The sequence below is a fragment of the Brachypodium distachyon genome, chromosome 3 (assembly GCF_000005505.3).
Source record: "Brachypodium distachyon strain Bd21 chromosome 3, Brachypodium_distachyon_v3.0, whole genome shotgun sequence".
NCBI lineage: Eukaryota > Viridiplantae > Streptophyta > Magnoliopsida > Poales > Poaceae > Brachypodium > Brachypodium distachyon.
Genome location: NC_016133.3, coordinates 27,400,317 through 27,427,018, shown reverse-complemented (window position 1 = coordinate 27,427,018; position 26,702 = coordinate 27,400,317). Strand labels below are relative to the sequence as shown.

General features: G+C 44.1%; 3 protein-coding genes across 6 annotated transcripts; 2 read left to right on the top strand and 1 right to left on the bottom strand.

Moving 5' to 3' along the window:
- The first annotated feature begins 929 nt into the window (after positions 1-929).
- Positions 930-4,500, top strand: LOC100828307 (heat stress transcription factor A-2c). The gene is made up of 5 exons (XM_010236438.3): positions 930-1,185; positions 1,276-1,601; positions 2,867-3,721; positions 3,975-4,060; positions 4,150-4,500. Exons 2-3 carry the CDS (start codon positions 1,308-1,310, stop codon positions 3,641-3,643), a joined length of 1,071 nt encoding a protein of 356 aa, XP_010234740.1. The 5' UTR covers positions 930-1,185; positions 1,276-1,307; the 3' UTR covers positions 3,644-3,721; positions 3,975-4,060; positions 4,150-4,500.
- Positions 4,501-6,848: 2,348 nt separating this feature from the next.
- On the top strand, positions 6,849-9,872 carry LOC100828004 (protein indeterminate-domain 12). Of its 2 annotated transcripts, XM_024462469.1 has the most exons (4): positions 6,850-7,362; positions 7,436-7,610; positions 7,686-7,886; positions 8,816-9,872. In XM_024462469.1, the coding sequence occupies exons 1-4, from the start codon at positions 7,146-7,148 to the stop codon at positions 9,435-9,437; spliced, it is 1,215 nt and encodes a 404-aa protein (XP_024318237.1). In that variant the 5' UTR covers positions 6,850-7,145; the 3' UTR covers positions 9,438-9,872. The 2 variants fall into 2 exon arrangements, with proteins under 2 accessions (XP_010234737.1, XP_024318237.1); XM_010236435.3 differs by having other exon boundaries at positions 6,849-7,362; positions 7,436-7,886.
- A 2,435-nt stretch (positions 9,873-12,307) lies between these two features.
- On the bottom strand, positions 12,308-19,003 carry LOC100827290 (perakine reductase). 3 transcript variants are annotated; one of them, XR_002965653.1, is made up of 8 exons: positions 18,800-19,002; positions 18,520-18,687; positions 17,519-17,722; positions 17,271-17,443; positions 16,566-16,662; positions 16,326-16,479; positions 13,016-13,488; positions 12,308-12,847 (listed from the first exon to the last, which is right to left on the bottom strand). XR_002965653.1 is itself a non-coding variant. In XM_003573884.4 (7 exons), the coding sequence occupies exons 1-7, from the start codon at positions 18,848-18,850 to the stop codon at positions 14,090-14,092; spliced, it is 1,026 nt and encodes a 341-aa protein (XP_003573932.1). In that variant the 5' UTR covers positions 18,851-18,998; the 3' UTR covers positions 13,883-14,089. The 3 variants fall into 3 exon arrangements, 2 of the variants coding, with proteins under 2 accessions (XP_003573932.1, XP_024318236.1); XM_003573884.4 differs by lacking the exons at positions 12,308-12,847; positions 13,016-13,488 and adding an exon at positions 13,883-14,268 and having other exon boundaries at positions 18,800-18,998; XM_024462468.1 differs by lacking the exons at positions 12,308-12,847; positions 13,016-13,488 and adding an exon at positions 14,271-14,332 and having other exon boundaries at positions 18,800-19,003.
- Between the last annotated feature and the right edge of the window lie 7,699 nt (positions 19,004-26,702).

Here is a 26,702-nt window from a genome sequence, read left to right as displayed (position 1 = left end):
CGGATACACATTTGTGTGTGAACATTGTAAAACTTAAAATATGATCTTGATTTTATTTTCCCCCAAAAGGGGGGGTCTTCGGAAAAGCACTATTCCCTCCGTCCCAATATATGAGGCACACGCGCGTTCCAAAATCGTCAATTTAACTACCAAAATATAAATTATATGACCTAAAAAATATCATTAGAAAGTTCATTTGTTTACGAATCTAATGATATATTTGTTGTGAAATATAATTTATATTTTCCAATTAGTAATTTTGAAATGCGTGCGTGCCTAGTATATTGGAACGGAGGGAGTACTACCTAGTACTCGGGGATAACCGGATAAGACTGTACTACCTCCGTCCAACAATAGGGGACATATTAGCTTTCCTTTGACAGATGCTTTGACCACAAATTACTCTATTAATATATAATTATATGACATACATATCAATTATATTCCTAACCAAGGATATTTGCTTATGTTTACGACTTTGATCACATTAGTCACATATTGATGAAGTAATTTGTGGTCAAAGACTTGGTCAACCGAATCCTAATATACACCTTATTGTTGGACATATCGATTATATTACCACCTAAGGATATTTTCTTATGGTTATGACTTTGATCACATGTTGATGAAATAATTTGTGGTCGAAGACTTGATCAACCGAATCCTAATACGTCCCTTTCTCGTTGGATGAAGGGGGTACAAGACATGAAATGGTGGCCTCGTGATACGAGCATGACTGCGCAAGCGTGCGATAAAAAAAAGTACCCGCTCTTCGAGGAATCTGATTCCCAACGAAAAATCCCACGAAGAAAAGCACCAATTGGGCCATGTTCCGATGCGTTGTCGTGTGCTGATTGGGCCTCTTGGCCGAAGCTGAGCCCGTCCACTTGCGCCATCCAAATATCCAACCCTCATCGTTTCCAGAACATTCCGAGGCCACGCGACCGACGCGCGATCTAGAACCTTCCACAGTGTTCCCGACGTGTCTGGGTGCGCACAGTACGGATGGGTATTTAGCACTCCCGCCGCCCCGTTTCCGCGAGCGCCCAACGAATTTACCCACCGTTTCCTCTTTTTTTTTTTACCGCATAAAAGATCTCGCCCTTGTTTGTTGCTGCTGGTATCCGAAATATCCCGAGACTCCATCCGACCTTCTGTGGAAGCAAGTCTGCGCTTGTAGAGTTGGTAGGAGTTTGTTCCAGTCCATGCTCTGATTCGAGTTTCTTGATCACCAGGGTGGAGTTCTTGGTCTAATTCGTCTTGTTGGTTCGATAGGTAGGGGATCTTTGGTGGAATTGTTGGGGGTCATGGACCCGGTGGCGGGGGGCATTGTGAAGGAGGAGCTCCTGGAGCAGGACGGCGGAGTGGGGGCGGCGGGGCTGCCGCGGCCGATGGAGGGGCTGCACGAGGCGGGGCCTCCGCCGTTCCTGACCAAGACGTACGACCTGGTGGGTGACCCGTCGACGGACCAGGTCGTGTCATGGAGCCCCGCCGGCAACAGCTTCGTCGTGTGGGATCCGCACGTCTTCGCCGATGTCCTGCTGCCGCGCCTCTTCAAGCACAGCAACTTCTCCAGCTTCGTCAGGCAGCTTAACACCTATGTGAGCACCCTCTCCTAATTCTTCCTGCAATCAATCCTTCTTCGTACATTTTGATGCAATTTGGTACTTGGTCTGGTGAATAGTTTGGTAATCTGTGACTGGCATTCAGGGTTGTGTCATCTGTCATGTGCAACTAGGCCATCGAAAGCATTTCTTCTCGATGATGAAGTACAAGAGTAGCCATGTGTTATTTAGGGTGTGTTTGGTTGGTGGGTTTATCTTGCTAAATTTCTCTTACGCGTGTTTGTGTCAAGACGACACCAGACTCTTACGCAGGAACTCATTTTTATATTCTTAGTAACATGAGAAACATTTCAGAGAAGCATTATGCTCTAGATTATCTTAGATTGGGAAATTGAGGACCACATCTCTGGCTGTCCATAATAATGTCTGGTAATATAGTTTCAGGTTTGGTGTGCTTGCAATTTCACATTCTTCTAGGACAATAGGTGTACTCGGCTAGGTAGCTGCAAATGTTTCATTATCTGTTTACTAGGATTGTTGAGGCACAACTTATAAAGCAATTCTAAGGCTGCATTTGCGGATACCTTCATTCATGGTTATCTGATTCTCCATAGACCCTGGTATTCTCATACCAGATTTACTGAATCTGGCCTGATTTAGGTATGGGGTTAAGGTTTCACAGCGGAATATGGGAGAACCAAAACCCTGTACCTTTAGTTGGATGAACCGTCTTTCCAGTGCCTTTGTACCAATTCCACACGTGTTTTTAGAAGAACTTGGACGCACTAGTCATAATTGATAATTCTTCCCTGGGGAGCTAGGATTTTGATCATATTCAGCCTTTCTATAGGTTGTACTATACTATTACTATATACTAGTTGAGACTGTTTAACTCATCGTTTAAAATGAGCTTATTGTAGTGTAAGTGGGTCTTCAATAGAAGTATAGAGTTCACTCCATGATCCTGGTTCTGAAACTCTTGACATCATATTCTGATGCATGTAAGTTGAAAACCTTTCAAACGTTCTTATTCTTGAAGCTGTGTGTCCTCCGTTTAGCTTCATCTCATGGTGAGGCAAGGAGATGAATTCTCCAGAACAATTGTATCGTCCTGACATTATTCCTTGAACTTCTTATTGTAGCTATATGGAACAAGATACTGGATGAAGTACAAGAACCAGATTGTTTTGTTCTAGAAGACTCTACTGCACCTTCAAATGATATAGTGTACTGATGATCAAGCTATAGACTAGAAGTTACATCATAACTATTGCTGAGCTATCATGTTGCCTTGTCTGCAGGGTTTCAGAAAGGTTGATCCTGACAGGTGGGAGTTTGCAAATGAAGGTTTCCTTAGGGGTCAAAGGCATCTCCTGAAGATGATCAAGAGAAGGAAGCCGCCATCCAATTTGCCTCCATCACAGCAGCAGGCCCTTGCATCTTGCCTGGAGGTTGGTGAGTTTGGGCATGAAGAAGAGATTGACAGGTTGAAGCGTGACAAGAACATCTTGATCACAGAGGTAGTGAAGCTAAGACAGGAGCAGCAAACTACTAAGGGTCACGTCCAAGCCATGGAAGAGAGGCTACGAACTGCTGAACAAAAACAGGCCCAGATGATGGGGTTCTTGGCAAGAGCAATGCGTAACCCACGGTTCTTCCAACAGTTGGTTCAGCAGCAAGATAAGAGGAAGGAACTCGAGGATGCCATCTCGAAGAAAAGAAGGCGGCCTGTAGACCATGTTCCATTTTATGGTCCTGGGATAGCAAGTCAGAACGAGCAACTTGATTCACAGTTCTTGTTTGATTCTGGTGTCCTTGGTGAGCTCAGTGAACCTGGAATGCCAGGGCTGGAGAATTTAGCACACAACATTCAGGAGCTTGGGAAAAGTACGGCGGATGAAGAGAACAGGGATCAAGCTAGTGGGCTGGGGGAGCTGAACAATGAATTCTGGGCAGAGCTGTTTGACGATGATTACAGAGATGGGTCTGGGCAGTCAGAGTTGGAGGGGAGGAGACCTGAAGATATTGATGAACTGGCTCAACAGTTGGGGTATCTGAGTTCTACTAGCCCGCGGTAGAGTTGTGTTCATAATGGTTCAGTTCAACGAACAAACATTGCTTCTTCACTACTATTGCAGATCACCTTGAACAATCTGGTACATTTCATATTCAATGACACATATCGCAACATTGTTAATTAGTATGGAGCCAAATATGGCAACATTGCTAATTAATGCAATGACATCGTGTATACATCTTGCTTAAATCTGCAGGAGTGAGGAATAGATTAATTGAGTCTTTATAAACATGGTTGACAACAGTGATGCCTATTTTCTTTCTAGATCGAACTGGTTCATGATTTTCCTCTGTTGTTGATTTCTGAAGTATTTTTGTTTTTACCTTGACCAGATTTAGTTGATTGGTTGCGACATGACTGGCTGTCCGGACCAGAGTGACACCACTGGGTAGAGGGCAGATGCTGAAGACTAAATGTTGTAAGTACTTACCTTGCCTCCTTCCCTTACTCAGGCCATGACATTCAGAAATTGTTGCATTATATAACAGTGCTTGATTTCTTCCGCAGGTTGTTTGCCTGATGGAGATCCATGATGTGTAGCCTAGCTGTTATCGTAACTCTGAAGAACAGCGTTGATGGGGACAGTTGTCATCAGCTAAGATTTCAGTAGAGTTTTGGTAGTGTTTTGCTGTATTGGGGATTTGTGGTCAAGTTATGTTGTGAAAGTATGCGAGTCCTTAGTTTGTGTCAAGTATCTTGGTATGGCCCCTATCACATCCAAGTCTCCATGTGATGTTTTCAGAAACTTATCAACTGTTTAGAATAATAATATAAATTGCATTTTGCTGTAGATGTTAATTTGAGGAACTTTCTGCCTAATGTTAAATTTTGAAGGGAAACAATTCAAGAATTCGGCTTGGTACCTTTGTGGCGTTGTGCTTTTGTGGTTTTCTATAGTGGTCGCAAGTTGTTTTCTGGAGTTTGAATCTCTCAGGCTAGCGGATGCTGTTCCGACGCAGATCCTCAAACTTACTGCAAGATGACTTTGGTCATTGGCATGTGGTCCTCCTAGCTACATGCCAGTGACTTAAAGTCACTGTGCTGTCACAGGATCAACTCCAATCGGGTTCCGGGACTCCATGAATCCACCTGATTAAAGCATGAAAGGGAGGAAAGAATATACGCACTAATCTTGCATTGTATGCTTAAGATCGAAAACACAATTAAGTTGCCATCTACTGCTGTATGTAACAGAGATGCAAGTGCAATGTTTGAAGAAAGTTAACAGATGGAATGAAATGAACGCAAGTTGCTCAGCACTATTTCAATCACTAGTCTAGCTTGAACAGAAGTGCAAATGGGAGTAAGATGTTTAAAAAGAATTGTCTGCGCGCGCACACGCGAAAGAAGAAAAGTCGAACAGGAATAGCCGGGGAGTTCTGTATAGCTGCATTAGATCCAACCAACCAACACAAGCAGAGCCCACAGAGCCAAAGAGAATTAGGAAAAGGGGTCCAGAATCAAGCCAGCCATATGGCCAGAAAAGCACGGATGGAATAAGAAAAGCACAGACACAAAAGGTAAGGAAAAGACCAAAGCGGCAAGCAAGGAATTGAGTAAGACCAGCCCCATCTCCCAAACTATATAGAAAATTATACATGCACAATAAACAATAGTACAGTAAAAAAGATTGGGAAAGATGGAAGGAAAAAAAGCTTAATTAGGTCTGATCAAGCCTGCAGAGAAAAGAAAGGCCAGCAGGAGTAGAGACAAGACTGGATGCCTGATCTGACTTTTAAGCCCTACGCAGGCTTTCTAACTCTCTAACACCTACACAAAATATACTACCTGCAAGTAAACAGAAAGTAGTCTTTAAACATCAATCACAAGGTGTATGCATGCATGTAAACTCAAGGACAACCAAAAAAAGTGAAAAAATATTAGGAGGAAAAGATAAAAATTAAAAGGAGAGGATCAATGAGTGGATGCGCTGGTGCTTCTTTTGCTTTCTTTGTAGGGTGAGGTGTGCATGCTCTCTGCACCTTTTATTTTCCCTCTTCTCTTTCTAGTCCTTGCTATAATTCCCTTGGTCTTCTCTGCCTACAGTGCAGGTGCAACCAATGCTCTTGCTGGGAATAGCAAAAGGAGCAGACTGTAAGAAAATCATTCTAGCGCTGATTCAATGTATGGCTGAACTACTTATGCTGATGACTTGAATTTTGTAACAACCAGTTTACTCCACAAAGGGAAATTTGGAAAATGGAGCACTTATATACACATCTTGCAGCTTTTACTGATTGCCCTTCTATAGAAATAGGTAACACCACATTAAATCCTCATCTTATTTTGAGAGGAGGGAGAAAAGAAGAAAGAATAATGCCATGGACATATCAGTTCAGTTCAAGTTTATAGTAAAAACTCCAAGGTTCCAAAGGATTTAGAAGAAAACTAGGCATGCCATAGCTGGCTAATTATAACATAGATTAATGATGCACAAGTATCATCATACAACAATTGAGTATTGTAGGTAAGATGGTAGGTGTATGATTCTTGAGATGGCATTGTAATTAACAGCTGAGCCATCATTTAATTAGCATATGAAACTAAAGTTTTTTTTGCGACATGTATGAAACTAAAGTTGGTGTTGTATCTCTAGAATTAACGGAACACACATAAGAAGTACAAGATGAGGGAGGGTGATTTAACCACTTTTATCAAAGTAACAGCTATAGTACCAAAGTAAGAACTCAGAAACGAATCAGGTATCTTTATTTTTAGTGTAGATTCTAGTTTGAACTAGATATTTCGCATGTGACAGATTCGGACTAGATTTATATTTTAGCTACATATTGAACTAGATTTAAGCACGACCAACTATAACAAGATTTAGCATTCCGTCCCCCATCCGGACTGGTTGGCTCTGCGTACCAGGCTGATGTGTTTGTGAGTTGACGTTCATTTGACAAATGTATGTGAGTGCCACGTGAGGTACTCTTTCCGTTCCTAAATATAAGAAGTACTAGATTTGTCTCAAGTAAAATCTTTTCAAATTTGATTAAATTAATGTTAAACCTTGCGCTAACTAAGCTTTGATTCGAAGTGTAAATTTCTTCTTACAGTAATTCAAATAATTCCCCCGAAAAAATATCCACTTGTCGATGGCTTGATGCGTGAATGCATGCGGATGCCACTAAGGAAAAAAGCAAAGGAGAGAGGGGGAGGGGGACTGGGGAGGAGGAGGTGGGGATCCTGCGGCACCCCCTTCTTATTCTGACCGGCTGAGGGCTGCGGCAACTGCAGCCTGCAGAAGGCAAGGCCACACACGACGTACAGTGTACTCCTCAAATCGTCCTCTCTGACGCCTTTTCCCCTGCAATCCGATCGCATCACCTGTAGCTCCTCGTCGTCGTATTCACCCCACACTCCCACACTGCCTGCCTGCCATCACGCACTCACTTAAGCTTGCACAGAAGAAGAAACTGTTTGCGTTGCGTTGAGAGTGAGACCCACACACGCATCCACCAGCTAGCTAGCTAGCTAGCTTGAGAGAGTGACCAGCTAGCATGATGCTCTCTGATCTCTCGTCTGACCAAGAAGCCACCGGATCCAACTCCCATGGCGGAGGAGGCGACGTCGTCCTCAGCAACCAGCATGTCCTGCTGAACCCTCTCTTCGCGCCGGCTCAGCATCAGCAGGCCCTGCTCCTGCGTCCGGCTCCCCAGCTTGAGCAGCAGCCCATGGCCGGCGGCAAGAGGAAGAGAAGCCAGCCCGGCAACCCAGGTAATTAAACCTAAAGCTCATCAATCAACTGCATCTTCCATCAATCAAACTGATTAATTAATTGAGTAATTAGACCCTGGGGCGGAGGTGATCGCGCTGTCGCCGCGTGCGCTGGTGGCGACGAACCGGTTCGTGTGCGAGATCTGCAACAAGGGGTTCCAGCGGGACCAGAACCTGCAGCTGCACCGCCGGGGCCACAACCTGCCATGGAAGCTCAGGCAGCGCAGCAGCAGCCTCCAGGCGCCGCACAGCAAGCAGCTGGGCCTGGGCCTGGGCGGCGGCGGCGACGGGCCGCGGAAGCGCGTGTACGTGTGCCCGGAGCCCAGCTGCGTGCACCACGACCCGGCCCGGGCGCTCGGGGACCTGACGGGCATCAAGAAGCACTTCTCCCGCAAGCACGGCGAGAAGCGGTGGAAGTGCGAGCGCTGCGGGAAGCGCTATGCCGTGCACTCGGACTGGAAGGCACACGTCAAGAACTGCGGCACACGGGAGTACCGATGCGACTGCGGCATCCTCTTCTCCAGGTTAGTACTGGAGTATCAATTCATCCATTCTCTCGCTTAATTTGCTGACCCATTCTTCATTCATTTGGAGCATCTCGATCGATCTGCTGCTGCTGTTGAGATTTCCCATCCATTATGTTCATATACAGTAGTACCTTGCACAACATGATTTTGGAGTTAATTTCTCTTTTTGCTTGAATTAATGCCACGAATTAATCTCTATTCGGGTCGGGCACACATACGATCGAAAAGCGGTCATGGTCAAATACCAGAAAAAGATTTGGAAACCTACAGCCTACAGGGAGCACTTATAGGCTGTGCATGCATGTGGCTACGAGATTTGCTTTAAGATGTCCAAGCTTATCTCATACCACTATTTGCAAGTTACCAAGAGCTCTGCATTAATTGATGAAATTCACAGTTGATATTTGTAGATAAAACGTCTATGCAGTGGTGTCGTTTTCATACTTCCGTTTCTTGGCACACGCTCCCTGCATTAGCAAGTGAAATTAAAGGGTGCCGTTTCAAGCAGTATGTATAAATGGACCGTACCCAGACTAGAAAAACTGTGGAGTTGTGGACCCCGAAACTCTTGAAGATGCACACAGCACACGGTAGTTTGCGTATGAATACACACCTGAAATACAGTGAGAGTACATCATGGAATTTAAATCTCCAGCTATCATGTGCGAATCCTTGACTCCAATGATAACTCTCTCTCTGACTCTATCCCTCTCTCTCCTCCATTTTGAATGCATGGCCCATGAGAGACGTACGTCTTAATCAAATAAACCAACATCATATATAGTAAGAACTCTAATTCTTTCGTTAATGTAACTTTACATGCATGCATTACATTCCCTTGATATGGAGTACATATCGATTTAGTACTGCATTCATTAATCCACTCCATCTCTGATCATAATTAACACCTCAATGCATGCATGCAGGAAGGACAGCTTGCTGACCCACAGGGCCTTCTGTGACGCCCTTGCCGAAGAGAGTGCCAGGATTCTCGCAGCCGCAAACAACAGCAGCACCAGCAACAACAGCAACATCATCAATAACAACAACAACAGCGTTGGCAGCAGCAGCAACAATCTTCTCAGTCCACCACCAGCACTGTTCCCCACTTTCTCCAGCCATGCTCAAAACCCTAACCCCCTCATGTTTCTTTCCGAAGAAACACATTACCACCACCACCACCAGCAGGAGCAGCTGCTTCCTCCATTCCAACCCCAGTACTCATACCTCAGTCATGTCGACCTCCCTATATCCTCCGCCATCACCAGCGGCGTATCGGCTTTCGACACCGACCGTGACACGCTCAGCTTCGGGCTCACTCCGGAAGGTTCCGTGACCATGCACGCCGGAGGTCGCCGTGGCCTGACCAGGGACTTCCTCGGCGCAGGGGAGGTCGTGGAGGATCAGCTTCAGATGCCGCTATGCAGCGCCGCCGCATACCAAGGACGTCCTGTGGCCACCGCCGTGTGCTGCGCCACCACCGACCTGACCAGGCAGTACCTCGGCCGGCTGCCGCCGGTGAGCGAGACTTGGAGCCACCACTTCTAAGGGAGTACACTCCATCGACGATCACCGACCGTAACTCAAACGTAGCCAGCCGAACCATGCATGCATGCATGTTAGTTCCTAAATCTTAATTTCAGTTTCACCTGGTTAGGGTATGCTGAATTTGAACTCGACGAGTATGTTATTTTTGCATGTGTGTTCTTTCCCTGAGAGGTGGGCCCTCACCTCACTGACTCCTCACTGAGATGTCCATGAAGTACACATTCTGAGATTCATGTGGGATCCGTACGTTGTGATAACTGATAAGAATGCACCAGCTAGCAAACTCACGAAATTTTATTTCATGTCCTGTCGTATAAACTAGAGGAATCAATCGATCAACACATATATTGTGTCTCATGCATGGATAGTCGTCCTAGAGGCTAGAGCTAGGTAAATGCTCTAGTACTCCCTCCGACCGGTATTATTTGTCTCAAATTTGCTCAAATATGGATATATCTATGTGCAAAAAGGGTTTAGATATAATATTTCGACAAGTAATTCCGGCCGGAGGGAGTAACATATCTTAGCTTTTGAGTTTTTTTTTTTGCATGGAACACATGCTGACCATATTTTCTGCAGGCCCAAATGTTCTAACATGATGCACATCTGTATATTTGAATATCGCAACAATCTTCAAAAATGCACAAAGATCAACATTGTACATGTGTTGTGTGTGTACATTTGCACCCCTTTTTCACGGATGCAACAGGTTGCGTGGATATATTTGAGTTTTGCTGGTTGGTACTGCCTCCCATCCCATCCATAATAAGTATCAAGTATTTAGTGCAAAGTTGACACTTATTGTGGATCGGAGGGAGTCGAATAATCTAGGAAATAATCTAAAGGAATGTCAATTTCAGGACCGTTTATCCTTTTATTCAACAAAAAATCAGTTACACTCTTTCTTTAGGAGTAATTTAATTTTTGAAATGTGCAATCAATCAAACAGAGTCGCACATTATTTGCTTACAACTCTGCCTCATCATGTGCAACTTAGTCAACTTAGAAATACCAACTTCTCAATGAGCCTAGAAATAACAAATTAATCCTTAATTTTAAGCATTTGCATGCACGGATTTGCTAGATGCATGCATGGATGGATGGAAATGATGAGTTCGTGTCATGCATACGTGGGAGTCCGAGCTTGGTCTCAGCTGGGACCATGCATGCATGGCATGGATGGCGATACGTATATACTATGTGCAATCCCTAGAATCCCGGCCAGCTAGCACATAGTTTGAGAAAGATGAGCAAGAAGGGAAAAGAGACCTGCAGAGAAAGTTCTTTATTGCCGTGGCGTTGACAATCATGTTCCGTGTCCCACACCGGCCCTGATCACCACCCCGTTCAACTTTCATTTGCTCAGTGTGCGCAATTATCAGATCAGGATCTTCGTCATATATGCAGGCATCCATCTCCATGCATGATATGGACATGCTAACCATGGATACGACATCAGGATCAGGTGAATTCAAGTAGTAATTGTTTTTAATTTTAATCCATGATATTTTTCTCTAACAAGTTCCGAATCATGTGCCGTTTAATTTGTTGGAAAGTACACTTCAAAATCCTTCCCTCAGCTGTATGGATGCTTGATTTTTGCTTGACCTTCCGCTGGCCTCCATCGTATCTCATCTTGACCTTAGACTTAAAAAGCTCAACAAGATGTCTACGTAATAAAACGAGACAAGATAGTACTAGCTCCGCCTTTTCATAAATATGACAATGAAAACAATTACTACTTAAATTCACCTGATTATAAATGTTGTCAAATATTATAAAATTGAGGATACCAAAGGTCGTATCCATGGTTAGCATGTCCATATCAATGCATGTAATTAATTAGCAGAATTTCTCATTGCTAGGACATATTGCATCATCAACAACAAAAACACTTAAAACATGCTAAAAGTCTACTCAATATAATTTTTCAGTGAAAAAGTCTACAAACTTGCAAACTATGGTCACTAGACCATTGGATCGAAAACCCAAGGTTCAGATCAAATGTGGGAATCTAACCAACCACTTAAACACACTTTTGCCAAGCTATGCAAAAGTGTGTTTAAGTGGCTGGTTAGGCTCACACATTTGATTTGAGCCATACGTTCTCGATCCGATGGTCCAAGATAAGTGCTATATGTTTTCTCTCTTGGTCGGACCTCAAGTCCCTTGAGAAAAAATGTTATAGATGATCTTCAGTTTTTTCCTTAATAAATGGCCTAGACAATTGTTTATTGATTGTCCATATGGCGCGCATAGTTTGGAGAGTTAGTTTTGTGACTTCCATCTTCCACTGCCCCATACTATTTCTAGTATATATGTCCAGGATTGATTCACGGGGATGAAATGTAAACTTAAATGGTGGGTTCTTGCAGGGGTATGTGTGATCTTGGGTTTTATGTAACTACCGAAACGGCATTATTTTTAACAACAGGAAATTTTCCATTTTGTTTGCGAGTCATTCATCCAGCATCCCATTGAGTCCTTACCTTGTCCCTACTGCATTAGGAGGAGATGCGGGGTTGTACTTAATATGGGTGTAAGGAGTTGTGTTAGCAATAAAAGCTTTGCGATGCATGAATGAATTAATGTACTTTCGGCTTTTCGCAGAGTTTTGTAATGATGATGATTAAGTTCTAATAATAATTTTATGGTTGTGTGAATCTATCTATATAGATGCAGGGGTGATTCCTCCTTTTTGAAAAACGATAAGTTTGAATATTTTTCTTTTAGTGGGTTAATATGTGGAGGTGTCTTTAATCTCACAAAATGTTTTTTTTGTATATGGGGGACATGATGTTTATGTTTTTGTGGATACTGTTTTTTAAGGATATAGGGATACTAGTCTGTTAGTAAATTGCATATGGTAATTTACATGTAAAGAGATGAATACATACTAGAGCAACGTACATTTGAACGGATCCCAAATGCTTTTGGCAAAAGACGTGGCAGTAGGCATGCTCAAGATGAAAAGCCTAATGCCAGAATATTCTCGATGAGATGTGGTGGAAAAAGGATATAAAGCTTGCATGGAATAAACCTAGGGATTACATCCCACGGCAAGCATGCATGCAAAGGAAGCTTGCATATACTTAGCCAGGCTTTTGAAGAAAAGCTCTATGCATGGGCATGTGAGATGCAGGGAATTAGTAGTAGCAAACTCCGATACATCCCAATTGCCCCCAGCTCTCCTCCAAAAAGATCACTGCATGGCTTTTTCCTCCTTTGCTTTCCCTTCTTTATTCCCCCTCTTTGCCCCTTTTGCAATCCAGGCATTAACAAAAAGCATGCCCCTCTTCTGCTTCCTGACACTGGCTTTGTGTTGCTGATTCTGATAAGCTGGTCTCCAGGATACAATTAAAGTTTGTGTCTCAGAAACTGGCCTGTAGTTGTCTTATATATAATGAAATCTGTGCGGAGAAAAAAATTGGTTGATGAAGTCAGTAGAGTCCCAAGAGTAAGTTTGGCCTGGCAATTAAATGATGAGATGCTGATACATGAACAACAGCTAGCTTTCCTGCAAACGTATCAGCAGATGAGTACCATGTTTCAGAGAGCATGAAGTGATGTAGTAGTACCTTGTTGCAGAGCCATTGCAGATTCACAGTTACTTAGATCAGAACAAGATAAGCACAGGCAATCAATCAATCAATCATCGGACAATGATATATAGGCTGGTTGGACGACGCAGTGGTCGATTGTTTGCATGAACGGCGCACGCCTTGCTTTGAACTGCATCAAGGTTTATGGTCCAGCAAATTCTCGCAGCAGCAAGATTTGGGGAGGTGGTCCAAAGGCTCCTTCCCTCACACATGTGGGAGGAGGGGCACAAATGTTCTTGGTGGGCGCATATCCCCTGTATGCTGCATCATCGATCGCCCGGCGGCCGGCCACGGCGCGTTCCCCGATGATGCTCGAAGTGCATGATGGGCAGCTGCAAAGCCTCGAGATCCACTCTGGATTGGCCAGCTGCTCCCAAGGAGGTTTTCCTCCTGAAAGGGACACCATGGGCAGCCCTACCTGACCATTGCAAACTGTCGTTGCCTATCGCCTGCAAAGTTCAGCAGAATGCCCAGGTTAACCTGTACTGTACAAGGAGATATCTTTCAAGAAACCAGCGACACATGGACAGTAAATCAGAGGTATTGAAGAAGCACAAGTCCTGCAGCACAAGGGAGTGCATGGTAAAATGTAGAAACCCGAGCAACCAAATGTAGCAGAGTGTAAAAGGCACTACATTGTTCTTATACTATTTTTTAGGGATTACTAGTGAGTTTGAACTTTGAAGATCCCCATTCCTACTTTGGTGTGCTTATGTGCTGTAATCAACCCGAGGCTGAACACCCCTATCTGTCACTGTCAGTAAGCACCACAGTCGATCATCTATGGAAATATCACAGTGGTGCCATTACCAATCACATCCAAAGAAAATATGCACATTGAAAGAAGTTCAAGTTGAAGGGCACAATTTCTTTTATCATGTATAACAATTAGCAATCGATACATTGATCCCATACATAACACCAATATCATCTGTTGTTTTCTTGAGCAACTTGTTCCTTTTCACATTGAATTTAAGTAAGCCCCCCACCACCCCCCCCCCAAAAAAATGCGGTCATGATGTTCAGTTTGCATCTGAACATGTAAAATGGCTACTTTGGGGATGGAGTGTTTGCAACCCTCCAAGAATAAGGCTCCAGGATTCCAATAACCCTGGACCCAGCCACCTCGCCAGCAGGGATAGCAGCTGAGATTTCTTTCAGGTCTTCGTTGCTCAGCTTTACCTTTACAGCACCAATGTTATCATCAAGGTTCTTCACTTTTGTTGTTCCTAGATTCAAAGAGCAGTTACACACTTTGCATAAACAGATATACCATAGATGGCATGCTTCTTTCTGTATGAGCAATAGTGGCATTCAGTATGAACATAACCATTCAGAATAAGCAGATATCAAGATTAACGTACTAAGCTATAGAGTAATGATATTTTTTTGGTAAAAAGAAATTGTCTAATGAGTTGCAGGTCATCATCTTGTGTATCAACAGGTTGTTGACGTTTTCTATTTTACAACGACAGGAGGCACGGGACCCTCTGCCCTCTGGTGACGGGTGGGCACAAGTTGGAGTCGGCTGCCATGGAATTTAGGTCCTGATATGGATTGCGATCGCACACTGGACTACTGGACTACGCAATTCTTGTGACAATCTTTCAGTTTTATTGGTCATTTCATTTATGTAATGCCGATGGGCACGCAACTTTCCAAACTTTTGGTCTCTATGCATGACATATGCAGAGGCCCGGAGAGCAATAAAACTCTTCCTTCTCCAACAAAATGATTAACTAGGGTGTCCAATGTACACCATGTGCGCAAAGCAACTTAGAGAAAATCAGGTGTTTATTTCTGTCACATTAAAGTAACAGAATGAACACAATTCTACAAGGGAATCAAGTCGGTGGGTAGGAAGAACATATTCTTAAATGAAAGAGTGCTCCAGGGAATCTGATCCTCAAGGCACCGAACAGCTGCTAAGTTTGCCAAACTGAAAATGACTGCAGCTCTGTTAACATTCATGTCGTTCAGGAAACTAACTTTTTGAGTAAAATGAAAGGGGGAGGTGCATAAATATATATTCTGGTATGCGAACTAGGGTGTCAAGTGGGATCCCACCAATATCCCACTTCTAGTTTAATTTTTCAAGTTTAGATCAACATTTGATCCAAAATTTTGAACTAGCAAATCCTTAATGAACTAGAAGTGGGATTTAAGTGGGATCCCACGTGCATCCCTAATGTGAATGAGCACAGGAACGACTGCCAGTTCATACGAAACATACAAATATTATCAAATAGACATATGGAGTTAAAGAAAATTTGGAGGTCAAGATAGAACGATAGATTCAGAAGCATAGTTATCTAAATGAGAATGAGATTGTTCAAATTGACAATCTCAAACTACATACAAATCATATGTACCGGGCATTGAAATTTTGGCAGCCAACAGGAAGGCCTAATTGGGTAACTGTGAAAGACATTGCTGAAGTTCATGCACTCTTTTAGTGCGTAATACTAGTTGATGCTTGATTTAAATTGGTTCTGCTTAATAGATGTGTCGTCTAGATAACAATGAAGCAAAGATCATGCTTCTGTATTTTCAATATTGCTGGTCAAATTCCATCAGCTTTGAAGACAAACAAGGAACTGCTGCATATCCAGCTAGTGATATCTTGCACTGTCTGGTAAACAGACAAAATCTGTTTATGCCTAATTATTGATCGCTGAAATTAGCACAACAATCTGGGAAAGTATATTGCAGCAAAAACTCATAAGCACAAATGTTGTTGCTGTTGTTCAAATTTAGAGATCTCCCAGTTGGTTAATTATTAGAAATATTCCACATGCTTGAAAGGTTCAGATATAGACTAGAAGCCAACATTCAGAGGTAGACTAGGTACACGGCTCTGATCTCATAGGAAGACCATATTAAACATGATATTAGGGATTTCAGTTGCACAACGAATGGGAGGCGAGCGAACCAGATATGTTCGCTCCCGGCGATCCTGACCATGTGGAGGATTTAACGACACCACAATGATTGCGTCTTCAACGGAGCACGCAATAATAATCCATTCCTTTTTTATCGGATTTTGACAGATGTCGAGGAGTGGAAGCTTGCTGGACCAAGGAATCTTCGTTTTTTTTGTTTTAGAATAGATTAGCTTAGTGTTCTATTCTTTTTCTCTGTGGTTGGCACTACTTTTTTATGGTTCCTCTTCTAATACAAATCTCGCGCATTTTGATATGTGTTCAGGACAAAAAATAATAGGGAGTATTTAAGAGAAAAACACTGCTGAGTGCTGACGAATACATGCTGATGGTAAAGACACTACCAGGGATTGGGACGACATCATCCCCTTGATGAAGAACCCACGCAAGAGCAAGTTGAGCAGGTGTGCAGCCATACTTGGTTGACAGCTTTTCAAGTCGTGTGTATAGAGCTTTATTCTTCTCCAAGTTTTCTCCAGTATACCTTGGATGTTTGGACTGCAAATGGGCAGATGAGATAGTCAAACAAATAATATTACCTTTCTCTGTGAAAGAAGACTAAACTAGTTTATATTTAATTTTACCAATAAACTCTCTGATGGTATGCTCTCTACGGCTGCCCTGCCAGCAAAGAAACCACGACCAAGTGGGCTGTATGGAACGATTCCAATGCCAAGCTCCCTGAATGAACATAATGATCCACATGATAAATAGGTGATCTGAAGATGTCGCGAACCAAGCGTAAAATGATGCACTAGCTTAAATAGGGGTTGAAATAAGAGTAAGAAAGAATTCTATGTCAACATGTCCACAACCGCCCAAGCAGAACAAAAATTGACCCTGGAATGCGTTAATTCAATTTTTTTTTATCATTTTCACTTCATAGTTATCTGCTCAACATGCAAAATAAACTACGACTGAGAGTACCACATCATATGCAAACCGGAGTTTCATGATTGTGAAGCTAAGTGGCCAGATGGAGTAATTTCCTTTAATTAAATATGTACGATATAACATTTGGCCTCTGGCCCTTCGAAATATGTACGATATACAGCAAACTCCTTTGTTTCTGACAAGCGCATAATGGACATAGTTTACCAGTTACCACAACACTGAAGATTCTTGTTGAATAAGATATTAAAACTGCATTATGTGTTTCCTTAAGATCCCATTAACTCAATGAAGGTCCAAGTACAAGTTTTCAGAGGAACATGTAATAACCGGAGTATTCTGGAATTCAAGCAGAAAAGAGTGATGTAATAAGTATATGTAATTGGGAGTGGATAAACCTGCACAGTGGGATAATATCTTCCTCTATGTCCCTGGTCCATAGAGACCACTCTAACTGCACTGCGGTGATTGGATGAACTGCATGTGCCCTTCTAATGGTATCAGCACTAGCCTCAGACAAGCCAACATATTTTACTTTGCCTTCTTCAACCAACTTCTTCAATTCCCCCATCTACACTCACCCATTTATCAAGTCAAACACAGTTAAAGAAATTAAAGCACATGTACATGATCAACTGATACACACAGTTTCCTCTATAGGCACAGACTGGTCGATGCGATGCTGGAAGTACAGATCAATGTAATCGACGCCAAGGCGTGCAAGGCTTGCTTCGCAGCATGCACGCACATAGTCCGGAGTGCCCTTCACAACCATGCCACTGATGTCAAATCCTGCAATGCCGCACTTGGTGGCCACTTGCACGCTTTGTCTAGGGACCTGCTTTAGTGCCTGCTCGAGACAATTACTCAAAATAACTCATTAGTTACTAGAAAAGAAATGCAATTCATATATCAACTGATCACTGAGCTCTGACTTGGTGGGTCATCTTAGCTTATATGGGGTCATCTCAGAAACTGATAACAAGATAAAGTTGTGGATAAGCTGTGTAGGGAATCATTACCCTTGATCTGTACAAGAGTTAGGGTTGTGAGCTCATGGCTCGATTAAAATGATTATGGAGGAACATATCACTATTTTTTCTTCTTTTGCGCTGGTAAAACTGCAGAGCATGGTGACGACCAGATACTAAGAAGCAAGAACAAAATGCAAACAATCATATCATCTTTCTAGACGATCTCATATGGCCTGGATGAGGTCAAGGGAACACGTGTTTTATGTTTTTGGGCTGAGGAAAGCAATACTTGGATAAACAGATGCATCATTCCATCTAATTTGCCAATATATCAGAACCCTAAGTCATCTAATTTATCCAGTTATAAACTAAAATTGCAAACAAATTGACAAAAAATAGGTGGAATAATATCATGAAGTGACACCCTAACAACTCAAAGTGGATTCCTTGGATAAATATGGACCTTTTCACCTTCACCATATGAATATATAAACATCACCAGATCTTCGGACAATGCACTTAGTTTTCAATGGAGTAATATTAAATCAATCCCACATATGACCAACCTTAAGATTCCCACCTTTCCAATCCAGCATTTTACAATTTCACAGCCCCCAACCGAAGCAAGCACAGACACACAGATTGAAATTTGGAGAGAAAAAGGAGACTTGACCTTTCCAAGCAGAATCTCGTTGGTGTGCGGCCCATAGGCATCGGCGGTGTCGAAGAAGGTGACGCCGGCGTCAAAGGCGCGCCTGATAACGGCGACGCCAGCATCCTCCGGCACCGGAGCGTTGTAAACGCCCGTGAGGCCCATGCATCCGTACCCGATCTTGGAGACCTGCCTCACAAATCGCACATCCCCAACTGATCATTCGATTCTGCCGTTCCACTTGTGTTTTTCCCGTAGATCTGCGACCAAAATGGGGCTAATCGAAGATGCTTTTTGTTACCTCGAGGCCCTGTGTGCCAAGCTTCACTCTGGCCATCTGGCTCTGCTCCATGGACAGAACTCCACAGAAAGTGTTACTGTGTCAGACTATCAGTGGCGGCAGAGCGTAGGACGGTAGGAGGAGGAACCGAAGGGCGAAGGGAAGACCGATGAAGACGCCGGCAGCTTGTTTTTTTTTTTGTTTTTTGACAGCTCAACGCGGCCGCTTGGTCCTATGTCAACTGGGCTTCGCTAAAATAGTAAGCCCAGCTACATCCAGCTCCTATATACCACGACCGCATAGCCCAGGTGGGGCAAGGGAACAGGGCCCGCTAAGGCCTTGCAACGTAAATTAATGACTACTAGTACAATGCCCAAGCCCACACGTAAATCCCCTGTTTATTCCCCAACTGCCGTTCTTTTCCGCCGCCGCCACTTCGGCGTTGGCGGCCGTCTCCTCCTGCCGGCTGCCCCCGGCGCCGGCGGCCACCTCCAGCCGTATGTCTCTTTGATCCCAGATGTCTACCTATGGTCGCCGCTGATCTTACCCATATAGGGGTTTTCGTCCTCCCGCCGGCCAGCCGGTGGGGAGTCTGCAGTCCCGCTCGGACGTCGTGTCTGTGCCGGTTTTGGTGTTCTGAGTGGTGTTAGCAGGAGGAGACCTTGCTCCTCTGGTGGACAGCTTCAAGCGTATTGATTTGAGATTTGGGCGATGAAGACCTTGTGTTGGAATTGCAGGGGGATTGGTGATCCAGCGACTGTCAAAGAACTCCGCGACCTGGTGAGGGAGTGTTCGCCGGAGGTTCTGTGTATTGTTGAAACTCAATTGGCAAAGAACAGGGTGGAAGGCCTGGCGGGTACCTTAGGTTTTGACTGTTCTTTTGCAGTAGCTAGCAGTGGAAGAAGTGGAGGTCTTTGCATGTAGTGGAAGAGCTCTTTGCATCTGGTTATTAAAACTTTTTCCCGTTATCATATTGACTCGATTATCACTGAACATGGGAGAGATCCATGGAGACTCACGTGCTTTTATGGAGAGGCTGATCGCGGCAGACGTTTTCTTTCGTGGGAGATGCTTTGCTTTCTCAGGGGAGAATTTTCTTTGCCATGGGTTTGCTTAGGGGACTTTAATGAAGTACTAAGGCGGGAGGAGCGCCTTGGGCGTGAACGAGCGAGAGGGATGGCAAATGGAAGCGTTTCGAGAGGCCGTGGATGTGTGTGGGTTTTGTGATATAGGATATATTGGGCTGGACTGGACCTTTGAGAAAAGGGTGGCCGGAGGAAGCTACTGTAGAGTCATGCTGGACAGGGCCTTGGCTTCAGCAGATTGGTGCTCGATGTTTCCGTATGCGACCCTCCAGCATCTAGCTGCGGTGAAGTCTGACCATAACCCAATCCTCCTTCTTAATGAGCAGGAGGCGTCGAACCGAAGGATCGCTATTGATAGGCCATTCAGGTATGAGCTTATGTGGGAACGTCATGAAGAACACAGGGACGTGGTTGAGAGAACTTGGAAGGAAGATGTGTGTGCTACGGTGGACGATCTCAGTCGCAAGCTATCTCATGCGGCCGGAGAACGCTGGGGAAATGATACTTTTGGCCAGGTTCGGGCTGAGCAACGTGACCTCAAGGCTAAGTTGTCTATTATGAAAGCTGATCAGTTTCGTGTTGGGCCTTCAGTGGAGGAGCAACGAATTGAAGAGAGGATAGTTGAGCTCAATTACAGGGAAGAGGTGATGTGGCGGCAGAGGAGTAGGGTGGAATGGCTAGCTGCTGGTGACTGTAACACTCGATTCTTCCACCAAAAGGCTAACGGGCGTCGTAAAAAGAATAATATTTCGAGCCTCTCACGAGATGATGGGACAATCTGTTCGGATCAGATGGAAATTGGGGAGATGGTGACTGAGTTCTATGAGAATCTCTATGCCTCGGAAGATACGATTGGCATCGAGGAAGTTTTATCTCATGTACCGCATAAAGTCACGGCACAGATGAATTCTTCTCTCACTGCTCCTTTTCGTGTTGAAGAAGTAAAGGCGGCTTTGTTCCAAATGTTCCCAACGAAGGCGCCGGGGCCTGACGGGTTTCCGGCTCATTTTTTCCAACGCCATTGGGATATCTGTGGTGATGACATTGTCAGAATTGTGCTTCGTGTGCTCAATGGCGAGGATTCTCCGGAAGTGATAAATGGTACGTTCATTGTTTTAATTCCTAAGGTATCTAACCCAAATTCATTGGTGCAGTATAGACCGATTAGTCTATGCAATGTGATCTATAAGATCATATCCAAGGTGCAAGCTAACCGGCTTAAACTGATCTTTCCGGATATTATTTCTCCCGAGCAGTCGGCGTTTGTTCCTGGCAGATTGATCACAGATAACGTAATCACCGCCTATGAGTGTTTGCACTTTATGAAGCGGTCACAAAGCAAGAAGAATGGTCATTGTGTTCTCAAGTTAGATATGATGAAGGCTTATGATCGGGTTGAGTGGGCTTATCTCCAAGCTATTATGCTAAAACTGGGCATTGCTGAAAGTTTTGTGCATGCCATCATGCGAGGAGTCTCGTCGGTCTCGTTCACTGTATTGCTGAATGGAGGGAAACTTCAGGAGTTTCAGCCTTCGAGGGGGATCCGGCAAGGTGACCCTATTTCTCCGTATCTCTTCCTGCTGGCGACAGAGGGCTTGTCGTGCCTCCTGCGTGCGAGAAGTGAACATCCAGATGTTCGAGGAGTGGCTGTTGCACCTTCGGCATCACATGTTAATCATCTCCTTTTTGCGGATGACAGCTTGCTGCTCTTCAAGGCTAATGGTTCCGGTGCGAATCAAATCAAGGATTCGGTTCAAGATTATTGTAATGCTTCAGGCCAACGAGTAAACCTTCAAAAATGTTCAATCTATTTTGGAAAAGGTGTTGCACGTGCGGCTCGAGACGAAGTTAAGCAGATCCTGGAGGTCACAAATGAATCTTTGTCAGAACGCTACCTTGGTTTGCCTTCAAATGTGGGTCGCTCGGCGAACAGGGCCTTCAAATATCTTAAGGATCATGTTTGGAAATGAGTTCAAGGTTGGCTTGAGAAATGCCTTTCTGCCGGTGGGAAACAAATCCTTATCAAGTCTGTTGTCCAAGAAATTCCGACGTACTCGATGCCTTCCTTCTTGCTCCCACGTGGTCTTTGTCAACACATAAATTATCTGACTAGGAAGTTTTGGTGGGGAAGTAAGAATGGTGAGCGGAAGACTGCATGGGTTTCGTGGGATGTTATGGCCATGCCAAAGTATATGGGCGGTTTGGGGTTTCGTGATTTTGAACTATTTAACCTCGCTCTTTTGGCGAGGCAAGCATGGAGAATCCTTCAATATCCAAGGTCTCTAAGTGCATGAGTTCTGAAGGCGAAGTATTTTCTGGATGGGAACATCCTCGATGCTGAGCTGGGTTCAAGTCTGTCACATGTTTGGAGAGCAATTTTTGAGGGCAAGCAAGTATTGTGGCAGGGTCTCATCAAGCGTATTGGCTTGGGCAGTGATACGTGCATTTGGGATGACAACTGGCTACCCCGAGATCATCTTCTTCGACCTGTGGGTTCGAAGTCTGCTCATCCACTTGTTATTGTTTCTGAATTAATTGATCCTAACAGATGCTGGGACTTATGCAAGGTGGATGAACATTTCTTCCCAATGGATGCTTTAGTTATAAAAAATATTCCGCTGGGGCTGTCTGTCCGTGATGATTTCTAGGCATGGCACTTTGAAAGGAAAGGGATTTTCTCCGTTCAATATGCTTATCGAATGTTAGTGGATACTCACCGAAGGAGGGGGGATTGGATTGAGCACCGGGCAGGATCGTCTGATGTCTCGAGGGTTCAGAAACAGTGGGCGTTGTTGTGGAAACTCCCTGTACCGGCAAAACTGAAGGTTTTTGCATGGCGTTTGGCGAAGAACTCTATCCCGACCGAGGCAGTCTGCTATCGAAGGAATATGTCCCAATCTTCAGTATGTTCCATCTGTCATGGTGCAGAAGATACTTGGCGCCATGCACTTGTAGACTGTACAATGGCGAAGTGTGTGTGGGCACTTTTGGGTGAGGAGTTAAGTGAACATGTCATACAAAATGATATACCAGATGCCAATCTTTGGCTATTCATGTTGCTGGAGTCGACGCCGCAATGTGATTTTGCCGTTATTCTGACGACCTTGTGGGCTATTTGGTGGGCACGACGGAAAGCTATTCATGAAGATAAATATCAGAGTCCGCTCTCTACCTTCACCTTTATCCAGCGCTTCTTCGAAGATCTCTCGATTGTTGCTGATGAGAAAACTGTCGAACCGAAGCAGTTGCATGGTTGCAAAGACAAGGCCCTGGCTGTCCCTAGGTGGATTCCTCCACCTTCAGGTGCATGCAAGATTAATGTCGATGCTGGTTTAGCTCGCTCTGGAGCTGCTGGTGCGCTCGATGCCGTTTGTCGAGATGAGCATGGGAAGTTCTTGGGTGCCTCGACTGTGATAATCTTGGGTATGACTGACCCGACGACGTTGGAAGCAAAGGCATGTAATGAGGCTCTGTCTCTCGCACATGACCTTAATTTGTCCAAGTTTTGGGTTGCCTCAGACTGCCTGATCGTTATCAAAGCCTTGAAGGAAGTCAATCTTTGTCAGTACAGTGCTATTTTGTTAGAGATAGAAGACAGGAGGAAGCTCTTCGTTGATGTTTCTTTTAAACACGAGGAACGGATTTTTAATATAGATGCTCATAACCTAGCTAAGGCAGCTTCTCCTTTGTCGCCTGGTCGCCGCCTGTGGCTTCTTGGGACGCCAGACATCTCTTGTATCCCCTACCAAGATAGAGTTGAATAAAGCTGGTTTCCCCCCCTAAAAAAAACTAGTACAATGTCCGTGCGTTGCAACGGAGCAACAAAATTAATATTTTGTATTATTAAAATGCTCGACAGACGACAAAAGCATCGCTCCTTTTATCTAGGTTCAGAACCTGTTTCATAGAAGGATACTTATATATCTTGCACTCATAATCATTTAATTTCCATTATATGTTAATGCCCTAGTGTATTACAAATCCGAAACTTATAGATGTTCATCTTGTATGTTTCTCTCCTATATATCCTTCGAAGTTTGAAATCAACGTTTACACAATGTATATCGTTGCAAAAGACTACCGTTGTGAATTCAATGTAGTAAGACATCAGCAAGCATATGTAAATCCGAAGTTCGCATGATTTCTCTTCCGTTCATACGGTTCCTTATAACCGACTTGGCTTCTCTTTGATTCAAGAAGAACATTAATTAAGATCGCGATTTAGGAAAGTAAAGTGAAAAAAAAACATATTTGGTGGATACAATCTGAACATCGCACCATGGTAGAATGAAAAAAGTAAGTTTAGCACAAGACTAACCATACAGTGGTTATGCAACATCGGCCAATGTGTCCTTCATCTTCTCCGTGGCATCAATTAATTGCAGCTCCAGACGTGGAACAGATATGCCAACAACCATAGCATGGGCTGGCTGCTCGCATGATCTGTAGCTCCCACAGTCCCACGAGCCTTGACGTCCTCGGGCTAAACCTCGCCCGCGTGCTCCCACCTCCATGGCATCCTCTGTCTTGGGATGCTGCCGATGCCCGTGAACCTGACAAGCCACGACAACAGCTCCTGCTGTGGCACCTCCTTCTCGAGTAGCAGCAAGGGCATGCATCCTCGTGCTAAGGTCAAACCAATTAATCCCTACTCATGCATTGGAAGTTTGGAACCATGAATGTCGCTGGACAACATTGAAGCATTCTATCGAACACTTGTTGGCTATAAGAACGAGAACATTTCCTTACAAGCGTCAGGCCGAAGAAGATGCTCTTGGATATCGCAGCTGGGGACGGCGGCCGGCGGTGAGGGCGGTTGCGGCGGCGGGTGGCGACGGGCGGCGGAGGCAGCGGAAGACCGCGGCGGCGGCTCAGGCAGGAGGGGACGCCTAGGCCAAGATGAGTCGGGTGAGACTGTGAGATCAGGGTGCGTTCCCTCCTAGGTAGGCAGGGATCTTGATGTCCTCAAAATCAGTGGTACGTTGTTTCCTCTATGCGCATAATCAGCGGCAAGGTTTTTCTTTTATGCGTTTTCTTTCGATGGCACGTGAGGTTGGACGAAGGGAGGGCCGACAGACGGCGGCGGCCTGTGAGGGGCGGGACGGCGGCAGCGGGCACGGGACGGGGAAGATCAGATTTTTTTTTTCACCGGGCGTCCTACCGTCCTGCGGGGAAGATTTTTTAGCGCGCGTGAGAGGAGAGTTTGGCAGACGACAACGAAGGAAGCATTGCTCCCTTTATTATTAGGTGTAGATATATTTTCAAATTGAGCCATGGCTCGTCATATTTATTTATTTTCTTTTGAAAACGGGATTGAATCCCCAGGCCTCTGCATCAAAATGATGTGCATAGTGATTTTGATTATATTATTTAACAAACCAGACAAAATCAAAGATGATAATGTATCTAACTACGAGTATAATATGTTATCATATCATCTATAGCCAGTCTAATTAATAGCCCGTATGTATATATTAGTTAGTAGCTATAAACATGTACACCGTACTATTTTATATAATATTTGAGCTCACATTCACTCTCTTCTAGGAGCTCATGGTGTAGCTCCCTATTAGCTTACAGCCAGCTTCTTTTCTCTCTCATCTCTCATATCTCTTCTCCTCTCTCTTCTAGCTAAGCAAAATTATACTCCCTCCGCACTTTATTAAGTGATGTAATACTATATGTATCTAGACGTATTTTAGTACTAGATACGGAAAGAGTATATAGATACGTCTATATTTAAACAAATTTGTGTCACTTAATATGGGACAGATGGGTAGTATTTTATTTAATTCTTATAACATGCTTACATCATCTTATTAAACTAAGAGAATACATGAGCTCAGCTCGTTGTATTTGGTAAGGCTAACCATGTTGCAACCTGTCCATTCGGATTTAGGTTGCTTGTGGTATTGAGGTGGATTATGATAATCCATGTTTTTTTCAATCAACTTTTCGTTACTTTTTTCGTTTGGCTAACCAATATTTTCTTACTTTTCTGTGTATTTTTTCATTACAGATTATATGAACTGAGCCTTAATTAATCCTGGATTGACCATCATTGTGTCGTATCTCGGCAGGTGTGCACGTTTGGTGGTATGAACAGGATCCATGTTACTCCTCTGTGCCTCCGTTTCATAATTTTTGTCTACATGTATTTAGACATTTTTTAAGAATAGATACACATCCATATATTTTTGGACAAATTTGAGACAAGAATTATGAAACGGAAGTAGTACGTCATAAAAAATTTGATTTATGTAAGAGACTTCCAGTCACTTGTTTGGGAACGAAGTAGTACTTCACAGTTGCTCCCTGCATGCAGCAAGCGCTATTGCGCTAACTAGGGAAGGCAGTAATGAATAAACACGAAGGACACTCCGCAACTGCAAGGATCAGAAGCTAGGGTATGCTAAATGGATCACCTGATGACGGAAGCACGGACGGACGGCGACGGCTTGGCCAGTTCGCTTTGACTTGGCTGATTCAGTCTTCGGTCATTTTCTTCGGCACCACGGCTCCTCTTACCTTGGTTACGTTCTGCTATGCATGTCGATCGCCGCGTAAGTGTCATGCATGTGCCCGATCGACATGTGCGTTTAGTGGAAAGACTTTGGTATCCCCTCCCGGTCAGTAAGAACACATATGCCGATATGCATGTGTTAGATGGACGCGGGGTCACCTTGGACAAAGCCATGTTCGGTCCAGATCCGTTGGACACATAAAAGACTGAAATGACACGACTCGCGGCTCTAGTCCAGTCGTCTCTCTGGCGCAACTGCTGTGCAATCCACCAGTATGTGTTAAACAAAACTCGACCCTGTGGCTGTGCACGTGCA

Bases quoted from the DNA above. Each gene is read 5' to 3' on its own strand.
- LOC100828307 (XM_010236438.3), top strand. From the start codon at position 1,308: ATGGACCCGGTGGCGGGGGGCATTGTGAAGGAGGAGCTCCTGGAGCAG. The intron at 1,602-2,866 runs GTGAGCACCCTC...CCTTGTCTGCAG, and splicing joins TCAGGCAGCTTAACACCTAT to GGTTTCAGAAAGGTTGATCC.
- LOC100828004 (XM_010236435.3), top strand. From the start codon at position 7,146: ATGATGCTCTCTGATCTCTCGTCTGACCAAGAAGCCACCGGATCCAAC. The intron at 7,363-7,435 runs GTAATTAAACCT...TTGAGTAATTAG, and splicing joins AAGCCAGCCCGGCAACCCAG to ACCCTGGGGCGGAGGTGATC. The intron at 7,887-8,815 runs GTTAGTACTGGA...GCATGCATGCAG, and splicing joins TGCGGCATCCTCTTCTCCAG to GAAGGACAGCTTGCTGACCC.
- LOC100827290 (XM_003573884.4), bottom strand. From the start codon at position 18,850: ATGGAGCAGAGCCAGATGGCCAGAGTGAAGCTTGGCACACAGGGCCTC. The intron at 17,723-18,519 runs GTCAAGTCTCCT...TGTCTCGAGCAG, and splicing joins ACGAGATTCTGCTTGGAAAG to GCACTAAAGCAGGTCCCTAG. The intron at 16,663-17,270 runs GTTTATCCACTC...ATGTTCATTCAG, and splicing joins GATATTATCCCACTGTGCAG to GGAGCTTGGCATTGGAATCG.